This window comes from Mytilus edulis, chromosome 12 (assembly GCF_963676685.1).
Source record: "Mytilus edulis chromosome 12, xbMytEdul2.2, whole genome shotgun sequence".
NCBI lineage: Eukaryota > Metazoa > Mollusca > Bivalvia > Mytilida > Mytilidae > Mytilus > Mytilus edulis.
In genome coordinates, this window is record NC_092355.1 from 28199168 (window position 1) to 28214067 (window position 14900).

The 14900-nt window shown below is 32.0% G+C and overlaps 1 protein-coding gene and 1 long non-coding RNA gene across 3 annotated transcripts in view; both read left to right on the top strand.

The window, feature by feature from the left end:
* Positions 1-14900, top strand: part of LOC139498196 (DNA mismatch repair protein Msh6-like) — a 61303-nt gene that overhangs the window by 20470 nt on the left and 25933 nt on the right. For both annotated transcript variants that reach the window (XR_011657844.1, XM_071286547.1), the window contains exons 8-18: positions 802-884; positions 1872-1959; positions 2938-2997; positions 3908-3982; positions 4488-4623; positions 6203-6345; positions 11139-11207; positions 11801-11872; positions 12663-12867; positions 13727-13796; positions 14420-14543. Coding sequence is in view for 1 of the 2 variants with exons in the window: in XM_071286547.1 (XP_071142648.1) it covers positions 802-884; positions 1872-1959; positions 2938-2997; positions 3908-3982; positions 4488-4623; positions 6203-6345; positions 11139-11207; positions 11801-11872; positions 12663-12867; positions 13727-13796; positions 14420-14543 (1125 nt within the window). In the remaining variant the exon portion in view is untranslated. The remainder of the gene's footprint in view (positions 1-801; positions 885-1871; positions 1960-2937; positions 2998-3907; positions 3983-4487; positions 4624-6202; positions 6346-11138; positions 11208-11800; positions 11873-12662; positions 12868-13726; positions 13797-14419; positions 14544-14900) is intronic.
* Positions 7823-10574, top strand: LOC139498197 (uncharacterized). The gene is made up of 2 exons (XR_011657845.1): positions 7823-8078; positions 8518-10574. It is a non-coding gene; the product is annotated as an uncharacterized lncRNA (long non-coding RNA).

Sequence of the window (14900 nt, forward strand, 5' to 3'; positions counted from 1 at the left end):
GAACAACAGAACCAAAATCAGAAACGTTACAGTATTTCTGTTTCTCTTTTTAACATTGTTGATTTAAAAAAAATTCATAGACTTCGTCCCCATTCACAGGTAATTCCTGCCTCATATTAGCTGTTAATACATGATATGTTTTTATAATAAACACCTTCATTTGAATTTCCGCAGAATGATTTTAGAATTCTTGAAAATTCAGGCCAAAAAAAATCTTCAAGAAAGTTTAAATTCAATGAAATTTAGACAAATCATTGCTGAGCTTGGCAATAAAAAGTCTACTATGGAAGGATTCATACCAATACAGGGTTTAGTTTAAACATATTTTATATGCTTAAATATGCAAAAGGGACACACGTTAAAAAATTTGAAAAGTCTTCTCTCATTGTCTCTTACTAGAAAGGTGCAATTTGTGCCGATAGGAATACCACCCACTGGTCAATTAACTGTATTTCTGAAAATGTACATTAGTGTTGTTAAGAAAAAATATGGCAGCTTTAAATATCTCATCACAGTCACAGAATATGGCATTAATGAGTTGCAGAAAATAATCCACAATAAACAAATTAAAAAAAAACCTGTTAATCAAATAATAAGCCAAGTTTTGTTTGAATAGATTGTGTTGAAGTGAAGTTTATAGTGTTTTAAAGTGGAAACTAAGTTGAAAAATTTATGTAAAACATTCTAAGAGGTTTTTTTAATTCCAAAAATAATTATCTCCATTATTTTCATATACTTATACTTGTTATTCATGGATTCCAACAATAGAATTAATATAAATTATAAATGTTATTGTTTCAGGGTCCAAGTGTTACTGGATCATCTGAACAAGAAGCCAACTTTCCACATGTAAAATTACCTTTCTTGCAACCAGGCAAAATTTTGTAAGTTTAACAGTTCGACATTAATTTCTAGATTTTTGTAACTACATTCCAAAATAATTGGAAGCATTGCATATAAACATAAATATAAGAACACATTATCTCTGATTTTTTTTCTATTTTGACATTTCTTGATATTTCTTCTGAATATCCTATTGTAACGTCATGAAAAAAGGCAACCATGCCTGATGATGATATGAAATATAAAGAACACAACTTTCTGCAAATCTTTGAAAAGAAAGGGTAAATACAGGTATTATTAGAGAAATTAAAATTCCTATTATACTGCAACAAGTGTGTTAGGATATTTCTCCACTCAAGACAGTTAAATTTTGATATTTAAGGCGCGTAATTGCTGATTTAACAGATTATGTACACATGCTTTACTTACAAGGATCTGACAGCACTCTCATATAATTTCTTTTCTGGGAACTATTACATCAGCAGGAAATTACAGTCTTCTAATATGTGAAGGCGTGTTTTATCAGGACAAAACCAGATCTAGAGGATCCCAAAAGGTTTCAAAACTGAAAGTAGAACTGTGCTGTCAGATCCTTGTAATCTAAGTGTGGTCAGAGAATCTGTACTTTAATCTGATTGAATAATGATTGTACATGTTGTTTGTTAAATGATCTGAAGATATGAATCATCATTGCCTAACTTAGGGTCGTAATGGGGGAACCTTCATGACGAATAACGGTAAAAAATCTTGCCAATGACGTTAACAGTAATTTTTGGTGTATGACGATAAAATGTACACCATCTTTTAGACAATAAAAACATCGACTGATTTTGACGAATCACATTATTTTTTTCCGAAAATTATGGTAACAATAATTATTTGAGACCTCTGACGAATCTTGATAAGGATATTTAGATGAATCATGATAAAATTTAAACCAATTTGACGCTAGCGTTAGACGAAAATTACTGTTTGATGCCTGACGTTAAAGGGCAATACTATCCTAACTGAAATCTCTTATTTTACAGAGACATTAAGGGTCATCCCGAGTCTGACCCAGAGTATGATCCAAGAACAGTTTCTATACCAGATAGCTTTCTGAAACAACAAACACCAGTAAGTACTAGTGCACTTATAAATAAACATTACAATTATTCTTTGAATACACATTTTTTGTTGATTTAGTTGAGATAGGTATACCACAAATTTAAATTTACAACGAAAAAGCTACTATTATAGGCTTGTAAAATGATTTAGGCAAAACTTAATTTTAAATATGCAAAAAAATATATATTTTCCTCAGCCACTAAAATTGGTATCATTAAAAAAAAAAAATTCACAGTATGAAGTTATAACTTGGTACAAATCATGAGGCATATTTAGGGGGGAGGCTTTTGCCGGAAAATTTTGGTTGGTATATATAGGGAATCACTGAAGTACTAGTGTGACTGTAGCAGGCCCTCTCTTAGGCAGTCAGTAGTCCCCACTTAAGAAAATTTCTGGATCTGCCACTGATATCACAATTATGTAACATGAAACTATCTTTTAATTGCATTGATCACAAGTCATTGTTGATTAAACAGTCATGCTGAAAATTCTTTGAAACAGGATCTCCATCCCTTATTTTCACCACACATTCACACTTCAGGTAAGTCCCTAATGACCCTACTTAACAATCATGCATTTAAATAACAAGTATAGAATAGGGCTCTTCACAGTTAGTTCGTCCATATTGGATAGGGGGCAGATTTTCATAATGGAGGTAAAAATGGTGTGAAAAATACGGGAACACATCATCAAAACAGAGCAGTTGCTTGGAAATACACATAGGATTTCTCATACTTTCATACCATTTTCCACCTCTTTCAAAAAAAATCTGCCCCCTATCCAATATGGCCGAACTAACAGTGAAGAGCCCTATTGCAGCTGATTTCTCTCTTTCTGAATTTTAGGAGAATCAGAATTTTGTCAATCAGGTAAACAAAAGTTCAATAAAAACCACAATCACAAACAGCCAAATTTGTAATGCAGTGCCGTCAATTTGCTTGTCCATATAATGTATAAAAGCCTACAACTATTTTTTTCTTTTCACAGGGTATGAGACAGTGGTGGGACATGAAATCTAAATATTATGATACCATTCTATTTTTCAAAGTAAGTATGTCTTCAGAAGTGGGTTAAAACTCTGAAGGAATTTATCTTAAAGTTTAAGGGTCGATGTAGTCACCACGTATACTGTAATCACTATCCAGCTAACATTGAGGTTGTGAGTTTGAACCCTGCTCGTGCAAGTGCACTTGACTCTTAAAGTTAATTGACTAGGAGTGTCAGTTTTCCTGTTGGTGGTTTTCTCAGGGCACTATTGCTTTCTCCACCATTAAAAACTGGCTGTTATGAAACAGCCCAAATTCAGTGCTTAAAAAGTGGTGTTAAAACACAAAAATTAAACCGAATCTTAAAGTTTGAATGTTCCCAGGTACAACGCAGAGAAATATTAGTCAGCCTTGTTTCACAATAGCCAGTTCCATATAAAATGAGAAGATTTGATTGCCAATGAGAAAAGGATCTGCTAGAGACCAAATGACGTAAAATTTAGCAGCTGTAGGTCACTGTATGGTCTTCAACAATAAGCAAAATCCATACTGCTTAACAAGCTTTAAGTCCCCATCATAACAAAAAAAAAGAATCCCTTTATGCTAATTTTTTTGCCAAAATTACTAAGTGCTACAATAATTAACAAGCAGAGCACTCAAAATTGGTGTGGCCTACAAAAATGATTAAAACCAATACTGCATAGCTAGCTTTAATAGGCCCCAACATGAATAATGTAAAAGAATGATTTTTTGCTCCAATCATTTTTGCAAAATTATTAACATTTACAAAAAAAATGAAACTAAAAACTCAAAAAGAAAATGAATTTGAAACAGATTTGAAAAACAAAAGTATAGGGCTGCTGATGGAGCTAAATTTCTCAATCTCTTCTCATTCATTAACAGTCTCATATTTATAAAGTACAAATTGTAAAAAAAATAATGAAAATTTATTCAAATCTTTTTTATTACAGATGGGTAAATTTTATGAATTGTTCCACATGGATGCTGTTATAGGCGTTAATGAACTTGGAATAATATACATGAAGGTAAATTGGTCAAGTATGGTTATAGATATTATTAACTGTTTTAGTTTTTAAGCTTTTTGTATCTTCTCAATATTAATTATGGAAATTCACAATGAATATGAAAATAGTTTATGATTCCTGTCATGCCTGTTTACGGCTGTTATTTTTTTTAATTTTTTTTTTTGCATAATATGAACATTTGAAATACATCAGTAAAATTTATGTTGATAGATTTTTAGAGAAACTTTATGTTGTACAGACTTATAACAAATGAAAATACAACAAAAACTTATTGAAAATTTCATTTTAGGATATTGACTATTTTTGAGGTAATATTGATATACAGTGTATGAATTCATTTTTTATAATCAACAAATTACATATTATATTCTGACAGAGAACCCCATAAAATGCTGTCATAAATTGCTGACATAAATTGCTGAAAAAATCATACAGTAAAGTACAGAAGTTCATTTGATTGGTTTAAGAAATCATTTGATAAAACAATACTTTGACATTATTGTAGGGTGAACAAGCTCATTCAGGCTTTCCAGAAATAGCATACACTCGATATGCCTCCACTTTACTTCAGAAAGGATACAAGGTCGCTAGAATAGAACAAACTGAAACACCTGATATGATGAATGATAGACTGAAAACCAGTAAGATCATTTATTTAAATCACATTTAATTTTTTATACTTTTAGATTATCATTGGTCATCTTAATAACTAGGTTGATTTTCTCGCTTGAGCCAGTACCGCGAATCAATTTTCACAATAATATGAAGATTATTATGCCACAATTAACAATTTTAAATTAGTAAATTGAAAATAAAATTGAGAATGGAAATGGGGAATATGTCCAAGAGACAACAACCTGCCCAACGATCAAAAAACCAGCTGAAGGCTACCAATGGTTCTTCAACACAGGAGGAAAAATCCAGTGATCAGAGGTGTGCTTCAGCTGGCCCCTTAACAAAAATTAGTACTAGCCCAGTTACAATGGATGTCATACTAAGCTCTGAAATACATAAATGAAAAAGCCATATATATATATATACTATTTTGTGTGTTATTTTGCTGCTGTCCAATTGACCTCAAACTTTTTTTTTTATTGACTTTCTTAAGTGGACAGATACAGAGGTCACAATATGGTGTTGATCACAATTTTTCTGTCTCTGAGGATACAGTACCTACTTGATTTTTATTATACGCCCGTCGTCGACGGGACGTATTATGGTATACCGTTGTCCGTCCGTCGTCCACACTTCGGACAATAACTCAAAAACACTTTCACCAATTTCCATGAAACTTTGGTGAATTGTTTATATCTATTGACGTAAGCTCCCTTTCGTTTTTTTTTAATTTCAGATTTTAAGTTTTGAATTTATGGGGCTTTATTCATAAAAAAAGGGGGGATTTTCAACACTTCGGACAATAACTCAAAAAGGCTTTCACCAATGTCCATGAAACTTTGGTGAATTGTTTATACCTATTGATGTAAGCTCCCTTTCAATTTTTATAAATTTCAGATTTTCAGTTTTGGATTTATGGGGCTTTATTCACAAAAAAGGGGGATTTTTAACACTTCGGACAATAACTCAAAAAGACTTTCACCAATGTCCATGAAACTTTGGTGAATTGTTTATATCTATTGATGTAAGCTCCCTTTCAATTTTTATAAATTTCAGATTTTCAGTTTTGGATTTATGGGGCTTTATTCATAAAAAAAGGAGGATTTTTAACACTTTGGACAATAACTCAAAAAGGCTTTCACCAATGTCCATGAAACTTTGGTGAATTGTTTATATCTATTGATGTAAGCTCCCTTTCAATTTTTGTAAATTTCAGATTTTCAGTTTTGGATTTATGGGGCTTTATTCATAAAAAAAAGGGGATTTTTAACACTTCGGACAATAACTCAAAAAGGCTTTCACCAATGTCAATGAAACTTTGGTGAAAAAGCTCCCTTTCAATTTTTATAAATTTCAGATTTTACATTTCTGTGTTATGAATTTTTATGCTTAAAAAAGGGGGGATTTTCCAATTTTGGGACAATACATTTAAAGCATAAAAGACAAGTTAAAAGAGCAACAGGCATATCATGCACTAAAGCGCAGCCCTTTATTGAATTTCACTCACATACTCACAATATTTAAGAGTTCAATTTTGTGTGTTCAAAACTAGTGAGTTATGTCAGACCAGAAAGCTATTTAGAAAACAATATTTATATTTTGCAGTGTCAAGAATGGCCACAAAGTTTGACAAAGTAGTTAGGCGTGAAGTATGCCGTGTGACAACTAAAGGGACACAGACATTTAGTTTTCTTGATGGTGATGCAACAGAGGCTAAAAGTAACTTCTTACTTGGTATTGCTGAAAAGGTAAGAAAAGGGACATAACTCACAAAGAAAATCAGACTCTTATTTTTTGTAGTACATCCAGATCCCTGATTACCTGAAAAAAGGTTTATATTTTGGAGAAAAAAAAGAACAAAACAAAAGCAAGAGAACTGTTTTACTACAAAAAAAATATAAGCCTCCCTTTTGTGAGATGAAAAAGAAAGATCATAATGTATACAAAGCTTAAAATATTCCTGACATGACAAATTGTAAAACTACTTAAACGGGAAAGAAAACATATATAACAATGACTGTGCTTGTTTAATCGAAGTGATAACACTTTTGTGATAAAAATTTAAAGGTTTTACCTGTTATGTTTCATTAAATTGTTATAATTGAACTGTTTTTAAAGGCAGTGCTTTAAGGCCTGACTTTCAAGTCATGAGGTTCATCTTTCCTTACGCAAATCTTTGCTGGGGGTCATTTTGCAAGAAATAGATCCGGAAATGTTCAAATTTCTCCTCTACTTTTTGTGGTATGTATTGGTTTTTGTTCCTTTCATTTACATTGGGAAATAAAGAAACGATCAGTGTGTATTGTTCGTTTTAAAAATCTGTTTATTAATGTGTCTTTTGCATTATAAGCAGTCAATCTGATTACAAACTATCATTATTCGAATTCCGTGTGGAAAGAGGTCCGTTCAATTTCGAGTACTATTTGCGATCTAAAGATATTTTAAAATCATTTCACTCGTTGATATAACATGATATTATAATTAAAAGTCGACTGACCGTGAATTATATTGCATAATATACAATTTAAAGTATTTCTGTACGTGAAGCCGTATGACGTTATAGTTATTTCGGTCTCAGTTATGTAAAATATGAAATTATCGTTCCTGAATAGGGTTCCACTAATTAAAGACAAGAAGCGTCAAAAAGTGATAAGAAGCGACAATAAAATTAAAATAGCGATAAGAAGCGACAATATAATTAATTTAGCGAGAAGAAGCGTCAAGAAGACTATATAGCGACTATACATAAATAAAAAAAATGTCATTGCAACAACTTATAGATATTAAAAAAAAAAATGCATTATTTTTTATTATAGGGGCGGTTATAAAACATTTTTTATATTACTGTACATTGATAGATAAAAATATGTTTTTATTAAGAAGAAAGGGATTAGTTTTTATTAGATATAAAAAAAAATATATTTTATGCACACGCTAAAAATTGGCCATCAAAACAAAAAAAATTCAATTTCCTTTTAAAGAATTTATTGAATCAAAATCATGCAATATCATTTCCTTTCTAACAGTGAAACTCTTCTTTTTCATAGGGACATATTTGATAGGTGTAGCTTCACCCTATCACATCAAATGAGAATAGCCTCGTGAGAGAATTACGATTCGCTTGTCCCTTGTTAGTTATTGTCGCTTCGTCACTAAATTAAACTTCTTGTCGCTGTTTGTCTCTAAATCTCTTCTTGTCTCTTATTAGTGAGACCAGTCAGTTCCGTCCTTAACTTCCGTTTTTGCACTGCAAAACAATCACACAATTAACGATGCCTAGTCCTTGTTGATGTGTACCTGAGTGTCATTTAAGAGGAGGACTTGCATTTCTAAATGACTTAATAAGAAGGAAAAGTTGGATCAACGCCATGGCTCAAACGTAGATTGTCATGTGCGATGCAATCGTAGAACCCATATCAATCCGCTGTTGTTTGCAAGGCACATTTTACTGAAAACGACTACGTTCAGGAAACTATTCATGGTAAAACTTTATTTTCTTTAAGAAATATATACTGTTATTTATATAATCGCCATGCAAGTAAACCAAAGTCTGTTTGCAACCGCAATTATCGTTTTAGAATAAAAAGGGGGTGAATTCAAGACGTCATAACTTTTGGGATTACGATTCAATATCATCTGTTTGACATTATTTGGTTAATACTACAATTGTATGGTTTTTCTACAAGAGATATATTATACTGATAATTATTTTAGCAGTAATTATGTAAATTTCGGTTGTAATGACAAGAATTCATTAGCTATGCCTTGGGCTTTCTTGAAAAATATCAATGGCAATGTAAACAGGAACAAAACATTGACATAAATGATGCTCTCCACCTATGTTATAGTTATTTAGGTATGTGTGTTGCACAAGTCTTTCACAAGTTTCAAAAAAGTTAATGTTATAAAACTTTTTTCAGGGCACATACCCACTTTATAGAGACTTGTCTACTGCCATGCATTCCCATCCTATTTTCATGCACCATTTGTAAGCAAGAGACTGAAATGTTTACAAAATTAAAAATCAGGACGGTGTCCCGTTAAACCAAAAGAACTAAACTGGATGAATATTGTAGGAGAAATTTAGAGGAAAGTTTTGATTTGTGAAATTGGTTTAACTTTTCCTGAACAGATGTACATTCATCCTGCAGGAAAGATTTATAACTGTCCACCTCCAACTGACGAGCTAATGTTGAGCTTCACAGATGGAATTACTCAAACACCATAAATGCCTATGTTTTCAGCACAGATTTCACAAATCATGACACAGCTGTGCATTTTTATGCCCCACCTACGATAGTAGGGGGGCATTATGTTTTCTGGTCTGTGCGTCTGTTCGTCTGTTCGTCCGTTCTTCCGTCCGTCCGTCCGTCCGTCTGTCCCTCTTCAGGTTAAAGTTTTTGGTCAAGGTAGTTTTTGATGAAGTTGAAGTCCAATCGACTTCAAACTTGGTACACATGTTCCCTATGATATGATCTTTTTAATTTTAATGCCAAATTAGAGTTTTTACCCCAATGTCACGGTCCACTGAACATGGAAAATGATAGTGCGAGTGGGGCATTCGTGTACTGGGGACACATTCTTGTTTATACTTGTTAAGAGTCGAAAACTAAATATTATTTTTATATGAATAAACATATATTGTGTCATTTTAGAACTTATATTTTTCCAAAGGATGCATGAATGAAAGTAGTGAAATTCATTTTGCTTTGATATATAGATTTGAATTACAATTGTTCATGTTATTGTAATGCATATAAAAATAAGGAGATGTGGCACAATGTTAATATATGATATTCTGTGAGTTTATCAAACTAAAGGGGATAAGAAATGGGTATAAGCAGTTACAGGACTGTACTACTGTACAATCTCCAACAATGAGAAAAACTCATACTGTAAAGAGAATTTCATATTTACAAGTAAGTTTTGTTTTTGCATTGAATAATTTTCTTCTATTGTCTTGAAAGCAAATATGGGAAGTGGTTAAAATGCTAATGAGACAGCTTTTATGACCACCAGATGTCATTGTTACCTTGATTAAAAACTCCTTTTTAGCTCACCTGACCTGACTCATCACTTGGTTTCGTCGTCCATAAACTTTTACAAAAAATCTTCTCTGAAACTACTGTGCCAAATTTAACCAAACTTAGCCAAAATCATCATTGCGGTATCTAATTTAAAAAATGTGTGGTTAGACCCGGTCAACCAACCGAGATGGCCACTATGGCCAAAAATAGAACATACAGGTAAAATGTAGATTTTGGCTTATAACTCTGAAACCAAAGCATTTAGGGCAAATCTGACATGGGTGAAATTGTCTCTTCAGTGAAGATCTATCTGCCCAGGAATTTTCAGACAAATCTGACAACCCGTTGATGGATTGCTGCCCCCAAATTAGTAATTTGAAGGAAATTTTGCAGAGTTTGGTTATTATCTTAAATATTATTATAGATAGAGATAAACTGTAAACAGCAATAATGTTCTGCAAAGTAAGATCTACAAATAAGTCAATATGACCAAAATTTTAAGTTGACCCCTTAAAGAGTTATTGCCCTTTATAGTCAATTTTTAACAATTTTCATAAATTTTTGTATTTTTTGTTAATTTTTAAAAAATATTTTCAACTGTAAATACTGGGCCATGTTTATTATAGATAGAGATAATTGTAGCACCAAGAATGTTCAGTAAAGAAAGATCTACAAACACATCCCCATCATCAAAAACACAATTTTGTCATTTTATATGTGTCTGTTGTTTGATATGCACATAGACCGTCCAAGGTGAGCGACACAGGCTCTTGAGAGTCTCTAGGTCATTAATACAGGTAGATAACTTTATCATGTTTATACTGAAAAATAATTTTGCTTGGAGGGAGAATTTTAAAAAAGTTCTGTCTTCAAAGAGTTGACATGTTACTATGTACATTAACCATTATGTTACTTGATGTTCTAGCAATACACACAGAACGGAGACTAGTCAATCTTTGTGAATTATTTTTCATAGGATAGGAGTAATTGAATATGTGTATATAATCAATAATTAAAAATTGTTTTATTTACATTAAAAAGGAAAAGTTCTTATGTCTTAAAAATGCATTTCATGGCGAGGTACAGAAAATATACTTTAAACAGTAGACTATAGATATAGGTGAACTAGGTACAAGAGAACTCTAAATCTTAAATACTACAAACCACCTCTGTTCTATGGAAGATAATGATATAACTGGACTAGAAATACACACAACCTGTAATTAACTGCCTTTACAGCGCTTTCGCGCTTTGATTCTCTTTTCTGTAGAATTTGAATATGTGATAAATAGATTAAAACATGTCTTATCCATATTGGCCCTGGTATCATCCCTTGACCCATATTGGCACTTGGCTAAAGCCTCAGGCCAATATGGGTGTCTCTGGGAAGATACCAAGGCTAATACGGGTGTTTCTGGGAAGATGCAAGGGCCAATATGGAAAAGGGTATGTTATAATCAATACATATTCACCTTGGTGTAAGATGTTTGAACAATGTATAATTTATATTACAGGAAGATTCCTCTGAAGGTTGCAGTACATATGGTGTTTGTTTTGTTGACACATCTATAGGCAAATTTCATGCAAGTATTCTTCCAGTTTATAGCTATGAACAATGCTCACTAGTTTATTTCCTTCCCCTTGTAACATTTAGCACATATGCATTGTTGTCTAAACACAAAAACTGCATGAAAATTCCTCTCCCAAGCTAAGTCTTGCAGTATACTAAGTTGTAATTTTCACTTTTTACAGAAATTGACAACAAATTCATTTACAGTTTACTAATCCAATTTTATTTGACCGCCAAAAATGTTAGGGGTTGTATATTGCTATCATGTTGTTGTCTGCTTCATTTTTGTGGTCAGAAGACATTGGGTTTTTGGACACTTTCTTAAGTGTAAGTGTATGGGTCTCTACGAAATTTTAACCATAGGGTTCAATACCACAATAGAAAGGTTGGGATTGTTTTTGGGGATTGTGGTTCTAACCGTTTAGGAATAATTATACAAGGGCCCAAGAAAATGCCCAAAATAAGCATTTTTCTAATTTCAGGACAATAACTTGTTTGATTGCTCTGAAATTGTAAGACAGGTAAAAGGTTGGAATTCATATTGGGGTGAACAGAAATTATGGTAAAATCTGACATGTCTGATAAGAACTTGAACATTTTTTCCAGGTAGGACAGTTTACAGATGATAGATATTCCTCAAGACTTAGAACATTGATAGCTCATTACACACCTGTTCAGGTAAATATTTTATAAGAATTTTAGTTGAATATATATATACTGTAAATACAAAATTATTTGCCAAGTTTTTATTTTTTGGGAAAATGTGACAGGGTTATAATTGCAATAATTTAAACTCGCATTTTGAAAAAATTTACATGAATTAAATAGGGTTGTTCTCAATATTGCAAAATTAAAATTGCATTTTATTCTAAAATGGCACAATTCTAATAAATAATGCACTCAATATTTTCTGAATTTGCAGTAGATTAGAGGGACTTTTTGTTAGCAAATTGAAAATTGAACTTTGTTGTTAAAGTTTTTGTACATATTGTATCTATTTTACTGATATTGAATTTTGATGACAATATGTGCTTTATGGTGTCAATGAGACCGCAACTAAACAATAACGAAAATAAAATCATCTGACGGAGAACACTTTTTCTTCAACAAGAGACAAGTCTTTATACAACATGTCAGGGTCCAAATCATCAAGGGGCCTGAGTGATTTAAGTGGTTTATCAACTGCATCACTAGCTATTTAACACTTTTTCATGGAGTTACTGATAAATTTGAACCTCATGGAGTTACTGGTGCCTTTACTCCAATTTTAATCGACTAGGCTCACCAGTTTTCTTGATTCATATCTTTATGATCTGTAGCATCCTCCACCAATGAATGGTTGTCCTCATATATTTTTTTTTCGTTGATTGGAGATAAAAGTTCTTGAATTTTAAACCCTCTGCTGTAAATTATTTCAGGGAATGTGCTGACTGCTCTTGCAAATTTTTTTTTAAATTATTTTCTAAAGGTATTATTGGAAAGAGGGAAATGTTCACAGAAAACCAATCAGCTGATCAACAACAATCTCATATCTGTCACTAAAGAGTTTTTGGCACCTGGATCAGAATTCTGGGAGAGTGGCAAGACATTAAAACGCTTAGCTGAAGAAGATTATTTTAGATCTGAGGATGAATTAGTGTGGCCTGATACAATAAAGAAAATGATTTCTGACAGTAAGTTTTGAAAACAAATGTGTATCTATCAGAATGGATTAGTTATCATGGTTATAATGAAAGAATGCATTAGTGGCCGATGTCTCTTCGTTTGTAGGGTTTTTGTCTCTGACATATTCTTTATTTCCATTTTCAATTTTATTAGCTTTCTGTTAAAAAGGTTGTATTGTCGGTAAATGTAGTTGTTCCAACTGCTCAAATATTCTATGAATTACTTAAAATGTCTTTGTGACTTTAAATATGCTTCTTTCTAAAATAAACTTAAGGCGCCTCATATAACCGAAATCATTATGAATGAACTGAGATTGATAAGTATGATACAAACTTATCAAGTCATCTTCAGGTTTGTTAATGAAACTTCAGAAAAATACTGGGTTCTGTTATGCAAAATACACATCCAATTAAAAGATTATCAGATTTATATCATATTTGTAAATCTAAAGTATCAGCTGCTTTTTATAATATGAAGCCTTTTTGAACTCGTTCATTTGATCACTCTATAGAAAGCTTCGTATAATGAGTTGCAACTGACAATATCATATGTAGACAACCAAATAATCAGACTTATGATTTGTAGTATAATTGAATACAATATATTATTACAGGAATGATTGATATTATGCATTTGACCTGCCCATCCATGCATCCAAAAAATATTAAAAATATCAAAATTTTAATCTTCACAGATAAGTTAAACTTTGATCATCTTTTATATAAATACATTAAAATAATTGAAAAATTGCAAAGTTGAATGTGAAGGGATAAACGAGAAATAAAGTATCTGTGATAAAATATGTTGTTTTATAGTTGATAAATTGAAAGTGAAAGATTTCTGTTTATAAATATTATTTGTTTGTAGGTGATAGTTTAGGGTTAACTGCAGCAGATGAATATAACCTAGCTGTCAGAGCACTTGGTTCAGTAACATGGTATGTTAAGTTTATACCTTCAAGTATACAAGTATTAAAATTAAAGGTTTTATGGGTAATTTTAAATCATGAAGCTAAGAATGATCAATGATTCTGTTCTTTAACAATAAATATACCCCAACTCTAAAAAAAATTATCAGCATATTTGGTCAGCAGCTGGAAAGTGACAAGGTGTAAAGTTTGAGCAGATTTCAAATCTGTCAGATTCCTGCTTAGAGTCGACCAAAACTGGATTTTTCAAAAATTTGAATGAACTTAAATTTTTCGTCACACTTTTCCCAGAAACTACTGAATAGAATAACTTATTATTTAGTCAGGGCTATTCCAGAAAAAAATGTATGGGGGGGTGGGAGGGGGGGGGGGGAGGCAGTTTTTGTCAGTACCCGCCAACCAGACAATTGTAATTGAGAATTATAGTGCATTATAGTGTGAAATGTTGCTCTGATACCCATCACCCATGTATTATTAATATAATGTGCCTTCCAACCCCCCCCCCATACATTTTTTTCTGGAATAGCCCTCAGCAAAGACCTTGATCTGAAAGACTCAACATCAAACTTAACCATGAACACTAGTAAAGCCGATGATACACATTCAAAACCAACTTATTGACTGTATTTTAGGTATTTACAGTTTTGTTTACTTGATACTGATTTGTTGACCATGAAGAATTTTGAAGAGTACACTCCCCTTGATGATAATGTGGTAAAAGCCAGGTCAACCGTTTTTACTGGCAAACAGCACATGGTAAGTTGATTCCTTAACTGAGTTTCAAAAAATGATAAGGATTATATTTTCAAATAAGCAGTTTTATTACATTGGATGCAATGAATTACATTGATTTTCAAGTGAAATAAACAATCAAAACAAATTGTGAATGCGTAGAATAAGATTAGTTCCTTACAATTTTTACTTTAATATCTCATAAAAAAAGCCATTTGCCAATGAAATGAAAAGAATAACTAATTAAAGAATTCAATTTAAAGAAATTAAAAATTAAAGAAATCCCTACGTGGGCGCCAATGTAAAAGGTGATTTCTGGACGGTCAAATAATAACAAGTCCATTTCATCTTAGTCTAGGGTTCTTTATTCAACAATGATGT